The sequence below is a fragment of the Mobula hypostoma genome, chromosome 6 (genome assembly GCF_963921235.1).
Source record: "Mobula hypostoma chromosome 6, sMobHyp1.1, whole genome shotgun sequence".
Lineage (NCBI taxonomy): Eukaryota > Metazoa > Chordata > Chondrichthyes > Myliobatiformes > Myliobatidae > Mobula > Mobula hypostoma.
The window spans coordinates 83,804,665-83,824,114 of record NC_086102.1 but is presented as its reverse complement, the minus strand read 5'-3'; the positions used below and the strand labels follow the sequence as shown (position 1 = coordinate 83,824,114).

At 43.7% G+C, this 19,450-nt stretch overlaps 1 protein-coding gene across 3 annotated transcripts in view; it reads right to left on the bottom strand.

The window, feature by feature from the left end:
• Window positions 1-19,450, bottom strand: part of LOC134348147 (integrator complex subunit 6-like) — a 123,014-nt gene that overhangs the window by 61,844 nt on the left and 41,720 nt on the right. For all 3 annotated transcript variants that reach the window (XR_010018361.1, XM_063051099.1, XM_063051101.1), the window contains exons 4-5: window positions 14,535-14,624; window positions 5,737-5,920 (exon numbers count right to left, since the gene is read on the bottom strand). Coding sequence is in view for 2 of the 3 variants with exons in the window: in XM_063051099.1 (XP_062907169.1) it covers window positions 5,737-5,920; window positions 14,535-14,624 (274 nt within the window). In the remaining variant the exon portion in view is untranslated. The remainder of the gene's footprint in view (window positions 1-5,736; window positions 5,921-14,534; window positions 14,625-19,450) is intronic.

Below are 19,450 nucleotides of genomic sequence, written 5' to 3'. Positions count from 1 at the left end.
AGACCAGGTAAACTTGAGGGCAGGGTGAAAGTTGGAGGCAAAGTTAATAAAGTCAACGAGTTCTGCATGCGTGCAGGAAGCAGCGCCAATGCAGTCGTCGATATAGCGAAGGAAAAGTGGGGGACAGATACCAGAATAGGCACGGAACATAGATTGTTCCACAAACCCAACAAAAAGGCAGGCATAGCTAGGACCCATACGGGTGCCCATAGCTACACCTTTAGTTTGGAGGAAATGGGAGGAGCAAAAGGAGAAATTATTAAGAGTAAGGACTAATTCCGCTAGACGAAGCAGAGTGGTGGTAGAGGGGAACTGATTAGGTCTGGAATCCAAAAAGAAGCGTAGAGCTTTGAGACCTTCCTGATGGGGGATGGAAGTATATAAGGACTGGACATCCATGGTGAAAATAAAGCGGTGGGGGCCAGGGAACTTAAAATCATCGAAAAGTTTAAGAGCGTGAGAAGTGTCACGAACATAGGTCGGAAGGGATTGAACAAGGGGTGATAAAACAGTGTCGAGGTATGCAGAAACGAGTTCGGTGGGGCAGGAGCAAGCTGAGACAATAGGTCGGCCAGGACAGGCAGGTTTGTGGATCTTGGGTAGGAGGTAGAAACGGGAAGTGCGGGGTGTGGGAACTATAAGGTTGGTAGCAGTGGATGGGAGATCCCCTGAGCGGATAAAGTCGGTGATAGTGTGGGAGACAATGGCCTGGTGCTCCTTAGTGGGGTCACGATCGAGGGGTAAATAAGAGGAGGTATCCGCGAGTTGTCGCTGTGCCTCGGCAAGGTAGAGGTCAGTACGCCAGACTACAACAGCACCCCCTTTATCAGCGGGTTTAATAATAAGGTTAGGATTAGTGCGGAGGGAGTGGAGAGCAGAGCGTTCCGAAGGAGTGAGGTTGGAATGGGAACAAGGTGCGGTGAAGTCGAGACGGTTGATGTCCCGTCGGCAGTTGGCAATAAAGAGATCCAGAGCAGGCAGAAGACCAGAGCGGGGTGTCCATGAAGAAGAGGAGGGTTGAAGACGGGAGAAGGGGTCATCGGTGGGGGTAGAAGAGTCCTTGCCGAAGAAGTAGGCTCGGAGACGGAGACGGCGGAAGAAAAGTTCCGCATCGTGGCGAACACGGAACTCGCTGAGGTGTGGGCGAAGGGGGACAAACGTGTGGGGAAGGGGAATGGCAGGGGAGTGGCCTGTAGTGTGCTTCACATGATAGATTCACTGCTTGAACAAGCATTTTTAGATCAATCATACAGGTGCCAATAGACCAAATGCTATTTTTTTTCAATAAAAGCCTACCTCATGTATAATTTGAAGTAGGCACATAACTGCAGTGCGCTAGGATAATCAACCTTACATTCTACATAACCTCAAGCCAAAATTCAAACTTAACAGATCAGCTGAGTCTTAATTTTAATAAGAACTGTTCAATTAACTATTACATGCATTTGTAATACATTCTCCAGCTCATTGAGGGTAAATAGGTTTGCCAATATTGAAATACAGATTGAATCTGGTACCACATAGGGGGATTTAAATTCAATTAAATCTCTCTGGAATAAGTGACAACAAAACTCAGATTATTGTTGAAAAAAAGCATCAATTTCATGACTATCCTTTTGGTAAAGAGATCTGGCACCGTATCCACAGAAACACAGCTCACACTTCTGAATTGGTTTGGGTCAAGTTTCTCAAATTCACCAACAAGCTGCCTTTCTTTGGGGCAAAATCTTCACAGATTTCAGTGTTTTGAAAGACCAGCGTGTTTTCTCATTTAAGGATAGTCAATGTGCTGGCTCTGCCAACAACATGAACACATGTATCCATTAAACTTATCCACGAGCAAACAGGAATTCTGCAGATGCTGGAAATTCAAGCAACACACATCAAAGTCGCTGGTGAACGCAGCAGGCCAGGCAGCATCTGTAGGAAGAGGTGCAGTCGACGTTTCAGGCCGAGACCCTTCGTCAGGACTAACTGAAGGAAGAGTAAGGGATTTGAAAGTTGGAGGGGGAGGGGGAGATCCAAAATGATAGGAGAAGACAGGAGGGGGAGGGATAGAGCCAAGAGCTGGACAGGTGATAGGCAAAAGGGGATACGAGAGGATCATGGGACAGGAGGGCCGGGAAGAAAGACTGGGGGGGGGGGACCCAGAGGATGGGCAAGAGGTATATTCAGAGGGACAGAGGGAGAAAAAGGAGAGTGAGAGAAAGAATGTGTGCATAAAAATAAGTAACAGATGGAGTACGAGGGGGAGGTGGGGCCTTAGCAGAAGTTAGAGAAGTCGCTTTGCTGAACATCTACGCTCTGTCCGCCAGAGAAAGCAGGATCTCTCAGTGGCCACACATTTTAATTCCACATCCCATTCCCATTCTGACATGTCTATCCACGGCCTCCTCTACTGTAAAGATGAAGCCACACTCAGGTTGGAGGAACAACACCTTATATTCTGTCTGGGTAGCCTCCAACCTGATGGTATGAACATCGACTTCTCTAACTTCCGCTAAGGCCCCACCTCTCCCTCGTACCCCATCTGTTACTTATTCTTTCTCTCACTCTCCTTTTTCTCCCTCTGCCCCTCTGAATATACCTCTTGCCCATTCTCTGGGTCCCCCCCCCTTGTCTTTCTTCCCGGACCTCCTGTCCCATGATCCTCTCGTATCCCCTTTTGCCTATCACCTGTCCAGCTCTTGGCTCTATCCCTCCCCCTCCTGTCTTCTCCTATCATTTTGGATCTCCCCCTCCAACTTTCAAATCCCTTACTCACTCTTCCTTCAGTTAGTCCTGACGAAGGGTCTCGGCCTGAAACGTCGACTGCACCTCTTCCTACAGATGCTGCCTGGCCTGCTGCGTTCACCAGCAACTTTGATGTGTGTTATCCACGAGCATTCTGTCATACCGACCGGAAATTTAAAGTGCGTCAAAAGAACAACAGACTTATCCTCATCTGGTCATGTGGAGCTTCAGTTAGAATGCTTGTTTTGATCACTATAATAGGTTCCATGCCAAGACTAGATGATATAACCAGAAAACGTTTTTTGAAGGAACTTTATCAAAAAGGCGTGTGTAATTGAGTGAAAGGATGCACATAAGCACAGTAAGAGTAAAGTAACAAGAAATTAGTAAAACCAAAGCAGGAGGCTGAAATACTAAACGGCGACTCCTTTGCTTGCATCTTCAGAAACAGCTCCACTTCCATCTTTTAATATCTTTATTTTTCCCTTTCAGGGTTCCTTTGAAGACCCTGACCTAGGAGTTGCACGTTGACTTCGCTTCCTTGCCAGAATGGGACCAGCTCTCGGGTTCCATAACTGGCCTTTGTTCGGCATGCCAAGGGTTCGGCCTGAGAGTCTGGCTCGAATTCGGAAATCTAAGATCTCGGGGCTCTGGAGACAGGTGGATCGAGGGTCGGTGTCACTGCAGGAGACCCGTGTGTCGTCGGGGGAGTCAGGATTATCTGCTGTGGGTCCGAAGACCTAAGATCTTTGCGATCTTCGGTCACAGAGCTCAGAAAAAGCAACGCAACAGACTTTTAACATCGTAAACCAGTGAGTTGTTTGTTATGCCTCCCCACTCGCTGGTGAAAAACGGAGACACCTTTTTCTTCCTTATTAGGGACAGAGAGAATCTGCGGTATGTTATATGCAGATGAAACGCAAACTCTTTGGGGTAACTACAAATCTGTGTCTTGGCTATTGCTTTGCTCACGCTGAGTGCTCAGTGGTGGTACCGATGCTTTTTTTGCCGATGGGGCGGGGGGAGGGAGGAGGGGGATTGTTGCTCGCTGCCGCTTACACACAGAATGGAGGGGAGCTGGGGGGGGGCTTTGGGGTTCTTGCGTTTATCTGTCGTTCATTCTTTGAGGCACCTGTTTTCATGGATGTTTGCAAAGATTAGCATTTCAGGATGTATGTTGTATATACCTCTCTGACACTAAACTGGACCTTTGAACCTTAAAGACATTTAAGACACTTAGACAGGCACATGGATAATAGAAAAAAAATGCAGGGTTATGCAGGAAGTAGGTGTTAGATTGATCTCAGAATACGTTAAAAGGTCAGCACATCATGGGTCAAAGCGTCTGTTTTCACATACCCTCTTTTAATATATTTCTCCATCACATTTCCTCCCCACCACCTTCTCTGCAAATTAAAGGCAGCTTGTTTTGTTTCCTAGTTCAAATCTAAATCAGAAATTCCATTTCTCTCTCAACTGATGTCATCAGACTTGCAGTGTTTCCAATATTTTATGCTGATAATTTCATTTATTTAGTGATACAGCATGGAGTAGGCCTTTCGGCCCTTCGAGCCATGCCACCCCAGCACCCCAATTAACCCTAACCTAATCATAGGGCAATTTACAATGACCAATTAACTTACCAAGCAAGTCTTTGGACTGTGGGAGGAAACCACAGCACCCGGGAAAACACACATATTCCATGTGAGTACGTACAGAGACCCCTTACAAAACAATGTCAGAATTGAACTCCATACTCTGGAACATCCCAAGCTGTAATAGTGTCATGCTAACTGCTGTTCTATTGTGGCCCCAAAGTTTTTTTTTTATTGTCACCCCAGTCTAAACCAATAACACACCAAAGAAAAAGGAATCAGGGAGCGAATCCTGTTATGGCCAAATATTAATAACCTTCCCATCACAAAAACATCCTCAACCAGTAACTTACAATGAACTAACTTTGGATCTGATTTACTACTCTCCCTTGTGTTACAAGGCGTTTTACTTTTTTGTTCAGTTTGCTTTACAGGATTTCTAAAATGCCAATGCGTTAGAAAAATCCAATGAGACTACATAAACTTTTCAAATCAACCCTTCAGATTTCTCAAACATTACCTTTCCTAAATGCATGCTAACACTAACTAATCTGTGACTTTCTAGCCACAGATGTATGGTGTGTCTGAGAACGGACTTCAATAGTTTTCTCATAGTTGAGTTGATTGGCCTTTAATTACTTTACAAGCCTTCCTCCTCTTTTAAACAATATTACAACATTAACCAGCCTCTGCAACTACTTCTGGAAATACAGAAAAAAAATTGTCAAAAGCCTCTATTTTCCTTTCCTTGTAACTTTTAATAGCCTAAAATGTACTGTACTTCACCCAGACCTAGTAATTTACTCACTTTCGAGAATGCTAATCCCCTTTAGTATTCCCCTTCTTACCTAGTTTATCCCATTCAATAATTCACACAACTCCAAATGCATCAGTCCCCACTTCTTTGAAGACAACTAAGTAGTTATTCAGAAACTGGCTCACATCATCCACCTTCACGTGAAAGTAACTTCCTAGGTACCAACGAAACACTGCTCTCCTTGTCCACTTGTTCTTCATGAACTTTTAAACAGCTGAATTTCCTTTGCTATTACTTGCCGTTTTACCCACTGTCCTCCATTCTCTGTAATTAGCTGTGCCTATGATATTTTAGTTTATTAAAATTTCTGGAGAATTTCAAAACTAGATGATACATAAATGTATGTAGTGTTTTTAAATTGATCAGATTTTGTTCTGCAACTTCTGCCAGCTCCAACTCATGACTAACACCATGCCATACATACATGAACCAATATAAATGTCACTGAAAAAATTTTACAGACACAAAGTACATTAGGATTTGAGTGACAAAACAAAGATCCAGCAATTCTGTCACGACTAATTTTAGAAAAGGAAATTGATTTAAGGATTATTTTAAAGTGTAAGTTAGCCCACTGAATGATGATCTCACCTCCTGTGACCTCACACATAGGTGTAATGGCAGACTCATCAGATGGCACACTACCCAATTGCTCTGCTTCAAGGGGCATCAATCCAGGAAGTCGCAAGACTAGAGCAAATAATCGCTGATCCCAACGAAATGGCTCCTTAGTTAACTCACTGCCTGGCAAGGGAGAATTGAGTGGTAGGTGGAGCTGGAATTGTGAAAAGAAACAGCTCAATTAGTGTGTTATTCATGCACAACCACAAACTTAATTGTAATCCATTTTAAATAATTTGTTGAAACAAAAAAACCAGCACTAACTCAATCACAAATAGAGCGACAGATAAATGTATTTTGGCATCCAAGCTTTTTGGGGTGGGGGGCAAAGCTGCAGAGAGAGTTGGGAGGGTGGATTTATTTGGATCAGTAACTTTCAACTGATGAAATGTTACCTAGGATTTGAAAATGAGCCCTTTTGGATAGTAGAAGATATGTAATGCAGATGCATACAATCATCCTGCTGTATTCATATTACTGGGTTTTTAGCCTCTCCTCTATCCTTTGTAAAATATGGTTTTGCATAGCCATGTACATTTCCCTTGCTCTCTGAGCCTTATTCTTGGAAAACTTCCAGAGAGGTGACTTGATAGGGTGTACATAAGAGGAATAGTCCAGGTGGACAGCCAGGTAGTTTCCCCAGAGCAGAAACAGCTAATACAAAGGGGTATAGACCAAGGATTTCTGCTTGGTTCCTGTACTGAAGGCTGCGACTCCATCCCAACTGAAAGACTACAGACCAAATGCCCTCACTTCTCAAGTGATGAAGGTACTGGAGAAGCTGGTCCTGACTTACCTCAGGCCGCAGGGTGGTATCTTCATTGGACCCTCTACAGTTTGCCTACCAACCCCATGTGGGTGTGGATGATGCCATCATCTACCGGTTGCAGAGAGCTCACTCCCACCTAGATGATGCTAGTGGCATTGTGAAAATCACATTTTGATTTCTCCAGTGCCTTCAATGCAATCCAGCCACTTCTTCCCAGCAAGAAGCTGCAAAGGATGGGCATAGACAAATCCACCATCTCCTGGATTACTGACTACCTGACACATAGACCCCAGCTTGTATGGCTGGGTAGTTCTCTGTCTGAGATGGTGGCAAGTGGCACTGAAGCGCCACAAGGGACTGTCCTGTCTCCATTTCTGTTCACACTGTTCACCTCAAAATCCAGTCTCCACAATTTTAACTCACTCTGTTAGAAAAAAATGGAATTCCAAGTAAAACAAAGACCGACTACTTCTTTTCATTTTTTAAAAGTTAAGCAGCTTCAACATGATAAATTCACATTTCCTACAAAAATTTTACTCAGCAGTACTGGCATGTAGTCACAACAAAACTGATACAAGAATATTGCATTTAAAAACCTAATCAAAATGTTTCACTTCATATTTCAATGTTATAGCTTTCTTGCAGAAGTATTTCTGCATGGTACTTACAGAAGCATATAGTGCTATAAGTGATTTGGAACAACATTGCACAAACTGAAGGCATCTGAGAAAATTACAAGTGTTTTTTTTTCCTTTTTCTCTCATCTCCCACAGGTGAAGAGAATTGAGAAGCTACATGTAGCTTGCCATCTCGACCAAATTTTTTTGCCATTTGCGGCAGAGAGGAAATATCTGCTAATATGGTCCATAACAGAAGTGCATTGCTGTTGAAGGGAGTAGCTCTCACTTGGGGAAAAGAAACAATATAATAAACCTTCTCAGTCTATAACTAAAGCCAAATTATCTGATCAGATTGTCAAATATGTTTTGCTATTTACTCTCAATACATTGCAGAGTGAGAGATTCTTTTTCTGAAAAAAACTGATTTGTACTGATCTGCTTCAATGGCAATATCAAATTACTTCATATTCTGCCCCACCCAGCTGAACAAGTAGAAGGTTGCTGGTAGACTAAGAATGGCCAATTTCAGCAGTAGCCTGAACTATTCAGAGGGGTCAAAATTTAGTTGAAGGCAGGGAAGGTTAGCTGCATAAAGATACAGTATGAACCTTTCCACTACTCTGGCATGAATCAAATAGTACATGCAACCCATAGAACCCTGCTCTATGGTAGAAAAAGCCAGTGGAGAGCCAAGGGCTTTGAAAATGTGTTGTGAATCATTTGCAGCACTGGTATGTAAATCTCATGTACAAAACAACACAGAAATAAATGGAGCGAAATATCCATTTTTTTGCTTTTAAATGTTTTACTTCTTTTTGAGGGCTTGATATAGGTAAACAGCGGAACACACGGAATAAAGACTTACAGGAAAAATATAAGTTTCTAAGAGACCAGTTAATTATTGTTTAAAGGAAGTAGGAGTGTATCCACTGAAAGACCATTCTCTTCCTCCAACTGCCAGTAAAGTGATTTAATCGCAGGGCAGGAGATATGATTATGCACTATTCCACTGTGTTCACTAAAGGATATGTGCTGTCTAAAGTTTAAAAAGAATGAATTTTTCTAGGAGCAAGGTTGAATCAGCCATCACACAAACAAGAAAGGGACATGGGCATAATCCCTACAGAGGGATTGCTCTTCATGTGACTTCCTTGTCAGCTTGTCCCTCCCAGCACTTATGCCTGCAAGCAGGCCAATGCTACACCTGCCGCCACACCTCGTCCCTTACCACCATTCATGGTCTCAAACAGTCTTTCCGGGTGAGGGAAGAGGTTGATGAATCACCTATTGTATTCAGTGCTCCTGGTATGGCCTCAACATCGCTGAGACTTAATGTACATTGGGGACACCACTTCGACAACCACCTTTGCTCCATCTGCCACAAAAGACAGGGTTTCCCAGGGGCCACTCATTTCAATTTGACTTCTCATTCCCATTGCAACATGTTGGTCCATGGCCTCCTCTACTGCCACAATGAGTCCACACTCAGATTGGAAGAGCAACACCTCATTCCCTCAGGGTAATCTCCACCCTGCTGCCATGAACATCAATTTCTCCACCTTGTGGTAATTTCTCCTTCATCCCCTTCTCTATTTTTCCATTCCCCATCTGGTACCCCTATCACCCTTTTTCTCCTTAACTGCCCATCACCTCCCTCTGGTGCCTCTCCTCCTCCCCTCCCCCCCACCCCAAGGCCCACTCTCCTCTCATATCACATTCCTACTTCAGTACTTTACCTCACTACTCATTTTCTCCCCTATCCCCCACTCACTCAACATCCCCTCACCTGGTGTCACCTATTGTACTCAAGCATGCACTCCTCCTCCTCCTCATTCTGGCTCTACCTCCTTCCTTTTCAGTACTGACAAACTGTCTCAGCCCAAATTGTTTGTTCCTCTCCATAGATGCTGCCTGACCTGTTGAGTTCGTCCAGCACTTTGTTTGTGTTGCTCGAGATTTCCAGCATCTACAGAAACTCATATTTATGGATATATAGCTTTTAAAGAGTTTAATGGTAGCATAAAACTGGATCTTAATTTGGATCAGTTTTTCATTCATCTACAAATGTATTATAACCAAAATAATGTACCATAATTTGAAACGTAATGTCTAACACTTGTTCTCAAATTTATTTCTTTAAAGGAAACAAAAGGGGACATTGAAACATGGCTGAGTGAGCGCAGAGAGATGGAAAATTCAGTGTTTTTTTGAAGCGCACATCCGGTGATTCATTCCAGTTGGCTTATGACAGACAAACAAATACAATTTCCTCATGTTCTGGAAGGATCACCAATCTTAAGCATAGCTGCCACACAAAGTGTTTATGGTCTCAACTGTACTAGATGTATACACAGAATGGGTGATACAGTTGACAGGACTGATGTTACAACTGCACTAATTAATGGTTCACTGCCTTGCTAACTACTATTTCCTGACTTCTAAGAGCCATCCAATTGCAGCATCAAGCGCACCACAACCCAAATTCCAATAGCAATCTTGATAAAACATTTTCCCCAACTCCAAATGCCACAGTCTCAGTTCCTGGTCACCCACGAACACCAAAACAAACTGCTCATCCCTCCATTCCTAGCCACTCTCAAGCATGGATTAACTATCCAATGGAATGCTGATATATTAGGAAATTTAAAAGGCAAAATTCAACAATTAAAACTACACAATTTGAGAGATACTGGATTAAATAAAGGAGTTTCATTTTTTAACATCCCAAATTTAAGTTTATGGTACTTGAAGAATTAAGAAAACGGCTAATTATGAGACAACAATGAGATGGGGATCAGATTGTTCAATATACACAAGTTGATAGAGGAAAACACCTTAAAAATGCAAAAGCATTCTTGACAACAAATGCCAACAACATTCCAATGCCTCACAGTTTGTAGTATCATGTCCTATTCCAATACCTTGATTAGCAATGTTAATCACTCTTTACACGATTTCTCTATTTGCAAGATCTGGTCCTCACTCACTTATACCTTCCTTTCGGCCTTGTTGGATGGAAGTATATAAAATATATTTTTAATCACATTACACATATCTTCACTACTTTTTAAGTACCAACACCCAAACCATGTGAAACTTGCCCTTTAATAATTAGGAACTCCAAAACAAAATGTATTGAATGTATTTAAAGTCTTAACATAGAATAGTACAGCACAGTACAGGCCCTTCAGCCCACAATGTTGTGCTGACCCTCAAACCCTGCCTCCCATATAAGCCCCCACCTTAGATTCCTCCATATACCTGTCTAGTAGTTTCTTAAACTTCACTAGTGTATCTGCCTCCACCACTGACTCAGGCAGTGCATTCCACGCACCAACCACTCTGAGTAAAAAGCTTTCCTCTAATATCCCCCTTGAACTTCCCACCCCTTACCTTAAAGCCATGTCCTCTTGTATTGAGCAGTGGCGCCCTGGGGAAGAGGCGCTGGCTATCCACTCTATCTATTCCTCTTATTATCTTGTACACCTCTATCATGTCTCCTCTCATCCTCCTCTTCTCCAAAGAGTAAAGCCCTAGCTCCCTTAATCTCTGATCATAATGCATACTTTCTAAACCAGGCAACATCCTGGTAAATCTCCTCTGTACCCTTTCCAATGCTTCCACATCCTATAGTGAGGTGACCAGAACTGGACACAATACTCCAAGTGTGGCCTAACCAGAGTTTTATAGAGCTGCATCATTACATCATGACTCTTAAACATTATCCCTCGACTTATGAAAGCTAACACCCCATAAGCTTTCTTAACTACCCTATCCACCTGTGAGGCAACTTTCAGGGATCTATGGACGTGTACCCCGAGATCCCTCTGCTCCTCCACACTACCAAGTATCCTGCCATTTACTTTGTACTCTGCCTTGGAGTTTGTCCTTCCAAAGTGTACCACCTCACACTTCTCTGGGTTGAACTCCATCTGCCACTTCTCAGCGCACTTCTGCATCCTATCAATGTCTCTCTGCAATCTTTGAGAATCCTCTACACTATCTACAACACCTCCCACCTTTGTGTCATCTGCAAACTTGCCAACCCACCCTTCTACCCCGACATCCAGGTCGTTAATAAAAATCACGAAAAGTAGAGGTCCCAGAACAGATCCTTGTGGGACACCACTAGTCACAATCCTCCAATCTGAATGTACTCCCTCCACCACCACCCTCTGCCTTCTGCAGGCAAGCCAATTCTGAATCCACCTGGCCAAACTTCCCTGGATCCCATGCCTTCTAACTTTCTGAATAAGCCTACCGTGTGGAACCTTGTCAAATGGCTTACTAAAATCCATATAGATCACATCCACTGCACTACCCTCATCTATATGCCTGGTCACCTCCTCAAAGAACTCTATCAGGCTTGTTAGACACGATCTGCCCTTCACAAAGCCATGCTGACTGTCCCTGATCAGACCATGATTCTCTAAATGCCTACAGATCCCATCTCTAAGAATCTTTTCCAACAGCTTTCCCACCACAGACTTAAGGCTCACTGGTCTATAATTACCCAGACTACCCCTACTACCTTTTTTGAACAAGGGAACAACATTCGCCTCCCTCCAATCTTCCAGTACCGTTCCCGTGGACAACGAGGACATAAAGATCCTAGCCAGAGGCTCAGCAATCTCTTCTCTCCCCATGTGGAGCAGCCTGGGGAATATTCCATCAGGCCCCGGGGATTTATCTGTCCTAATGTATTTTAACAACTCCAACACATCCTCTCCCTTAATATCTGCATGCTCCAGAACATCAACCTCACTCATATTGTCCTCACCATCATCAAGTTCCCTCTCATTGGTGAATACAGAAGAGAAGTATTCATTGAGGACCTCGCTCACTTCCACAGCCTCCAGGCACATCTTCCCACCTTTATCTCTAATCGGTCCTACCTTCACTCCTGTCATCCTTTTTTTCTTCACACAATTGAGGAATGCCTTGGGGTTTTCCTTTACCCTACTCGCCAAGGCCTTCTCATGCCCCCTTCTTGCTCTTCTCAGCCCCTTCTTAAGCTCCTTTCTTGCTTCCCTATATTCCTCAATAGACCCATCTGATCCTTGCTTCCTAAACCTGCTGCCTTCTTCCTCCTGACTAGATTTTCCACCTCACTTGTCACCCATGGTTCCTTCACCCTACCATTCTTTATCTTCCTCACCAGGACAAATTTATCCCTTACATCCCGCAAGAGATCTCTAAACATTGACCACATGTCCATAGTACATTTCCCTGCAAAAACATCATCCCAATTCACACCCGCAAGTTCTAGCCTTATAGCCTCATAATTTGCCTTTCCCCAATTAAAAATTTTCTTGTCCTCTTTGATTCTATCCTTTTCCATAATGATAAATGCCAGGGAGTGGTGGTCACTGTCCCCCAGATGCTCACCGACTGAGAGATCTGTGACCTGACCCGGTTCATTACCTAGTACTAGATCTGGTATGGCATTCCCCCTGGTCGGCCTGTCCACATACTGTGACAGGAATCCATCCTGGACACACTTAACAAATTCTGCCCCATCTAAACCCTTGGAACTAATCAGCTGCCAATCAATATTAGGGAAGTTAAAGTCACCCATGATAACAACACTGTTATTTTTGCACCTTTCCAAAATCTGCCTCCCAATCTGCTCCTCTGTATCTCTGCTGCTACCAGGGGGCCTATAGAATACCCTCAGTAGAGTAACTGCTCCCTTCCTGTTTCTGACTTCCACCCACATTGACTCAAAAGAGGATCCTGCTACATTACCCACCCTTTCTGTAGCTGTAATAGTATCCCTGACCAGTAATGCCACCCCTCCTCCCCCTTTTCCGCCCTCTCTATCCCTTTTAAAGCACTGAAATCCAGGAATATTGAGAATCCATTCCTGCCCTGGTGCCAGCCAAGTCTCTGTAATGGCCACTACATCATTATTCCATGTATGTATCCAAGCTCTCAGTTCATCACCTTTGTTCCTGATGCTTCTTGCATTGAGGTACACACATTTCAGCCCTTCTACCTTACTGTCTTTACACCATTTATTTTGCTTCTCTTTCCTCAAAGCCTCTCTGTATGTTAGATCTGGCTTTACTCCATGCACTTCTTTCACTGCTCTATTGCCCTGGGTCCCATCCCCCTTGCAAATTAGTTTAAACCCTCCCGAACCATGCTAGCAAACCTACCTGCAAGGATATTTCTCCCTCTCGAGTTCAGGTGCAACCCACCCAATCTGTACAGGTCCCACCTTCCCCAGAAGAGATCCCAATGATCTAAAAATCTAAAACCCTGCTCCCTGCACCAACTCCTCAGCCACGCATTCAACTGCCATCTCCTCCAATTCTTACCATCTCTGTCACGTAGCACTGGCAGCAATCCTGAGAACGTCACCCTTGAGGTCCTGTTCTTCAGCCTTCTGCCTAATTCCCGAAACTCACACTTCAGGACCTCATCCCTCTTCCTGCCTATGTCGTTGGTCCCAACATGTATCACGACTTCTGGTTGCTTTCCCTCTCGTACCAGGATGTCGTGCACCCGATCAGAAACATCCCAGATCCTGGCACCCAGGAGGCAACAAACCATGCGGGTGTCCTTCTCACATCCACAAAATCTCCTGTCTGCTCCCCTGACTATCGAGTCTCCAATGACGACAGCTCTCCTCTTCTCCGTCCCACCCTTCTGCACCACAGGGTCAGACTCAGTGCCGGAGGCCCTGCCACCGTGGCTCACACCTGGTCAGTCGTCCCCGCTGACAGTATCCAGGACAGTAAACTTATTATTCGGGAGAATGGCTACAGGGGTGCTCTGCACTACCTGTCTGCTCACCTTCGCTTTCCCCCCCTCGGACTGTCACCCAACGACCTGCTTCCGACAGCCTAGGTGTGACTACCTCCCTGTAGCTCTCATCTATGACTGCCTCATTCTCCCTTATGAGTCGAAGGTCATCCACCTGCTGCTCCAGATTCCTTACACGGTCTTCCAGATCGCCCAGCCGTATGCACTTCTGGCAGATGTGACTCTGCGGGAGAGGGGCGTTCCCCCAAAACTGCCACATCTCACATGAGAGGCACATCACCGTCTCAGGAGACATCGTTAAAAACTAACTGCGAGCTAGCTTGCCCTCCGCCTCTTCTCGTCAAAGCCTCTCGAGTCAAAGCCTCAAAGCTCCACTCCTTCACTGGCCCACTCACACTCTTAAGATACCAAAGATTTTTCAAAAACAGCTTTAAAAACAAGTTGATACAAGTCATACAAAAGAGACTGGAAAAGTTAATTAATTAGCCCATTCGTTGAATTTATCTTAAATCACACTCAAGAAACAAGAACAACCCTATCTGCCACAGGATGAAAAGTCTATAAACCTAAACTGATACGTTCACTGATGAAAACAACACACAACTTACCTCCTCCTGTATACCACTATTGTTTGTCAACTTATTTCCATCAGTAATTGTGATGATGATTGACGGCTCCAGAAAGAAAGGATTTCTTCCCTGAAACACAAATTAATGTTACTTTTAAAATTTACAAGCTGTGTTAAATGTTCCTACTAACATAACAGCTGCTACCAAAAACACGCAAGCCAGTGAGGTGGAAGCAGAGAACAGTAACATTTTTACATTGCTCACATCCCAAGGAAAGACAAGCTCAAATGTCTGGAAATAAGCACCTGTAAATGACACAGTCAGCATTATGCACATGTCTTAAGTGTTTGTGCCCATTTCCTGCTGAGGTCTCACCTTACTGGAACTGAACCAGGCCCTTCCCATATTTCACTCTCAGGTCTCTGTCATATTGCTCTCCTGATGACATATCAATGGAATTTAGTTCAGAAGGTAGTAATCCATAACCTTCATTAATTATGCTTTAAGTATGAAATAGATGCAATTCAAAGTACTCCTCTGCCTTTTACACTAAATCACATTCTTAAAAGACAATTATCACTGCTGCAGCCAATAGCATCAAAGTAATTACATAATGGCATCTATGATCAGAGATCTTGCTTTGACTCAGGATTATCAAAGACATGGGGAAAAGATGGTCTGGTCCATGGAGCTCCTTTCCTGGGGAGAAGTGGCAGCAATTGGATACTCATGCAGTCATACCTCTTCCTCCCAACCCACCTCTCCAAAATAATTTTCTTCCACCTTCACTGGCCATCAAGAGCTCTTCAGTGCCACCTCTTCACACTTATTAGCACATGCAAAACGCAGCACCCCACTGCACAAATACAACCAGATTTATAATAATTATGAATGCCATCTGATTTCACATTAGCAAACACCACCAAATTAATATACCAAAAATGGGTGAACTCCAACTTTCAGATACAAATTTTAAATATAATTAATAACCAAAGTCTAGAGAATATACAGAGACCATATTTGTTGAGTATTATAAACATCAAGGAAATAGATTCAAGCTCTGCACTCTCCACAAACCTTACCTCCTTTAAATGCACTGCCCTCTTACCATCAAACCCATGAAGGGGTTGCTGTTGTAGTGTGGCAGACTGTCCTCCACCTTGCTGAAGCCAGGTGGCAACTGTCAGACACCTCCTCATACCTATCCATTGAAAACATTCCAGACCATTCGAAAACTGTCTCCAACGCTAAATTCAGTTCTTTCCCCGCACTGCTCGCTTCTACCTCCTACCCAAGATCTACAAACCTGACTATCTGGGTAGGCCTATTGTCTCTGCTCGCTCCTAGTCCATTGAACTCGCATCCTCAAACCTCAACTCCATTCTATCCCCCTTGGTTCAGACCCTTCCCACCTATATTCATGATATTCTCCTGCTCTAGATCGCATTAACTTTCAATTTCTTGGACCTGACCGCCTCATTTTCACCACGGTTGTTCAGTCCCAATACACTTATATACCCAATCAAGAAGGCCTACCAGCTGTCCACTTCTTTCTCAATAAAAGAACTAACCAGTTCCCCTCCACCACCACCATCCTCCATCTGGCAGAACTGGACCACGCCCTCAATTTTTCCTTTGGCTCCTCCCACTTTCTCCAGACTCGAGGGGTCGCTATGGGCACCCGCATGGGCCCCCAGCTATGTCTGCCTTTTCGCAAGCTATGCAGAACAGACCATATTCCAAGCCTTCCCTGGTTATGTTCCCCAACTCTTTCTCTCCGCTACATTGACAATTGCACTGGTGCTGCTACATGCACCCATGCTGACTTGTCAATTTCATCAACTTTGCTTCTAACTTGCACCCTGCCTTTAAGTTCACTTCACCTATTTCTGACACCTCCCTCCCCCCCAGCTTTCTCAATCTCTGTCTCCATCTCTAGAGACAAATTATCAATTGATTCTTTTGATAAACCTGCTGATTGCCACTGTTACCTTGACTATTCCACTTCCCACCTTCTCCTTTAAAAATGCTATTCCCTTTTCTCATTCCTTCATCTCTGCCGCATCTGTTCCCAGGATATGACATTCTTTTCCAGAACATCAGAGATGTCCTCCTTCAAAGGACTGGGTTTCCCTTCCTCTACTACTGATGCTGCCCTCATCCACATCTCCATTTCCTGAACACCCAAACTCACCCCATCTTCTCACTGCCTTAATAGGGATAGATTTCCTCCTCACCTTACCTACCACAACATCAGCCTCCACATCCAATGCATCATTCTCTGCAATTTTCACCGAAGGGATCTACCACCAAATACATTTTCACCTCTCCTCCCCCACCACCACCTTCCATGATTCCCTTGTCAAATCATGCTTCCCCACTAATCTCCTTCCCAAAGTGCAACACTTGCCAATTCACCTCCTCCATCATCTCAATTCAGGGCCCCAAAAAGTCCTTCCAGGTGAGGCAACACTTCACCTGCAAGTCAACTGGGATCATCTGTTTCCAGTGCTCTTGATGCGGGCTCCTCTAGATTAGTGAGACCCGTTGTAAACTGGGGGACAGTTTCTTCAAACACCTCTGCTCCATCTGCCTGAAGTGGAACAACAACCAAACATTTTAATTCCCATTCCAGTTCCAACAGGTCAGTCCACAGCCTCTTGTGCCACTCTGAGGCCACCCTCAGGTTGAAGCAACACCTTATATTCTGATGGCATGAACACTGATTTCTCCTTCTGGTAAAAAAGTACTCCTTCTATCCCCTCTTCTTCTATTCCCCACTCTGGCCTCTTAATTCTTCACTTCACCTGAGATGACTCTTCCTTTCCTTTATTCTACTGTCCATTCTCCATTCTCATCAGATTCCTTCCTCTCCAACCCTTTACCTTTCCTACCCACCTGTCTTCCTCTGTCACCTTCGAGCTAGTCCTCCTTCCCCTCCCCCGCCCCCCCCCCCCCCCACACCATTACCTCCAGCACTTGTGTGCGTGCTGCAATAGATTAAGGCACTTATTTCTTTAATTGTGAATAGGGTGAGATTTGTGATAGATTTTGCTGTATGTTTGTATAACTTCTATGTAGAAGCAGCAAATTGGAAAATCCCGTACAAGTACTTCTCCTCACATCAGCTGTTCAGATTTAACCTGGACATCAAGATAAATCTACCAATAAGAGTGAGGAAAAATCAGGTCAATATCTTCTTCGTAATTAGTGTTAAAACAAATCCAAAACTGTAACAATTTACATTCAGTTAGGAAACATTCCGTCGTGCCAAAATTGTTGACTAACCAGTAGAAACAAAAGCAAAACTATGAGCAGCAGGCAAATTATTTTGCCATGTCCAAAAATAAACCTCAGTACAACAAAAGCCACAAATTATCTGGTAGCTGGATCTATAATTGTTTTCAAATTCTAGTTCTTCCTGCTGAACCCCTAATCTCCTATGTATGAAGAATACCCTGGAAACCAGTTTTAAAGGATTACACAGCCATCATAAGCCTACATGATCTATAGCTGCCAAAAGCTTGCTCACAACCAAAACAGCAAGCTTGAGACCTATTAGTAATATTTCATGCTGATGACACTTAATCACAAATTTAGAAATAGATCATATTAACTCTGAAGCTTAGATGAAAACAGCCCAAAAAACAGTAAAATACAAAATACATGTTGAAATTTGTGTTTATGATTCTGTCAATTCTCATCATGGTTACCAGGATAAAACATTAACAGAAGTAGCAAAAATTGATACAGTAAACATCAGCTCACACAAATTTGGAATCCTCCATTTCAATCCCGTCAAGAAATTAAACTCAAGTGTTTTCTAATGCTCTCTTCAGCTTACACCACAAAACAAAGGAGCATTTGGCCCACCAAGTCTGCTCCACCATTCCACTGCAGCAAACTTATTAGCACCCCCCCCCCACCAAATCATTCTTCTAAACTCCAGCAAGGACAGGCCCAGAGCCATCAAACACTCATATGCTAACCCTTTAGTTCCTGGGATCATTCTCATGGGCCTCCTCTGGACTCTCTCCAATGCCAGCACAATGTTTCTTAGATAAGGGATGCAAAACTTCTCACAACACTGCAAGTGCAGCCTGACCAATGTCTTATAAATCCTTAGCATTACATCCTTGCTTTCGCATTCTAATCCTCTTGAAATGAATGCTAACATTGCATTTGCCTTCCTTGCCATCAACTCAACCCGCAAATTAACCTTTCAGGAATCCTGCACAAGGACCCTTTGCACCTACAATTTAACTTTCCTCTCCATTTAGAAAATAGTGAATACTTTTATTCCTTCTTCCAAATTACATGACCATGCACTTCTCTACACTATATTGCATGTCACTTCTTTGCCTGTTCTTCCAATCAGTCCAAGAATTTCCACAGAAACACCACTTCCTCAACACTACCTGCCCCTCCACCTACCTTCACATCATCCGCAAACTTGGCAACCAAGCTATCAATTCTTTCATCCAATCATTGACATTATGTAAAGTGGTCTCAACCAGTGCAAAACAGCACTAGTCACTAGCAGCCAATCAGAAAAGGCCCCCTTTATTCCCATTCTTTACCTCTTGTCAGTCAGCCAAGCTTTTATTCATGCTACTGTCTTTCCTGTAATACCATAGGCTATCTTGTTAAGCAACCTCATGTGTGGCACCTTGTCAAGTCATCTGAAAATCCAAATAAGCATGCTTTCCTTTATCTATCCAGCCTGTTAGTTCCTCAAAGAATTCCCAACAGTTTTGTCAGGCAAGATTTCTCAAGGAAAACATGCTGACTTTGGCCTAGTTTATCATGTGCCAAGTGCCCTGAAACCTTATCCTTAATAATAGACTCCAACATCTTCTCAACCCTGAAGTCTGGTTAACTAGCCTATAATTTCCTTTCTTCTGCCTCCCTACCTTCTTAGAGTGAAATGACATTTGCAATTTTTCAGTCCTCCA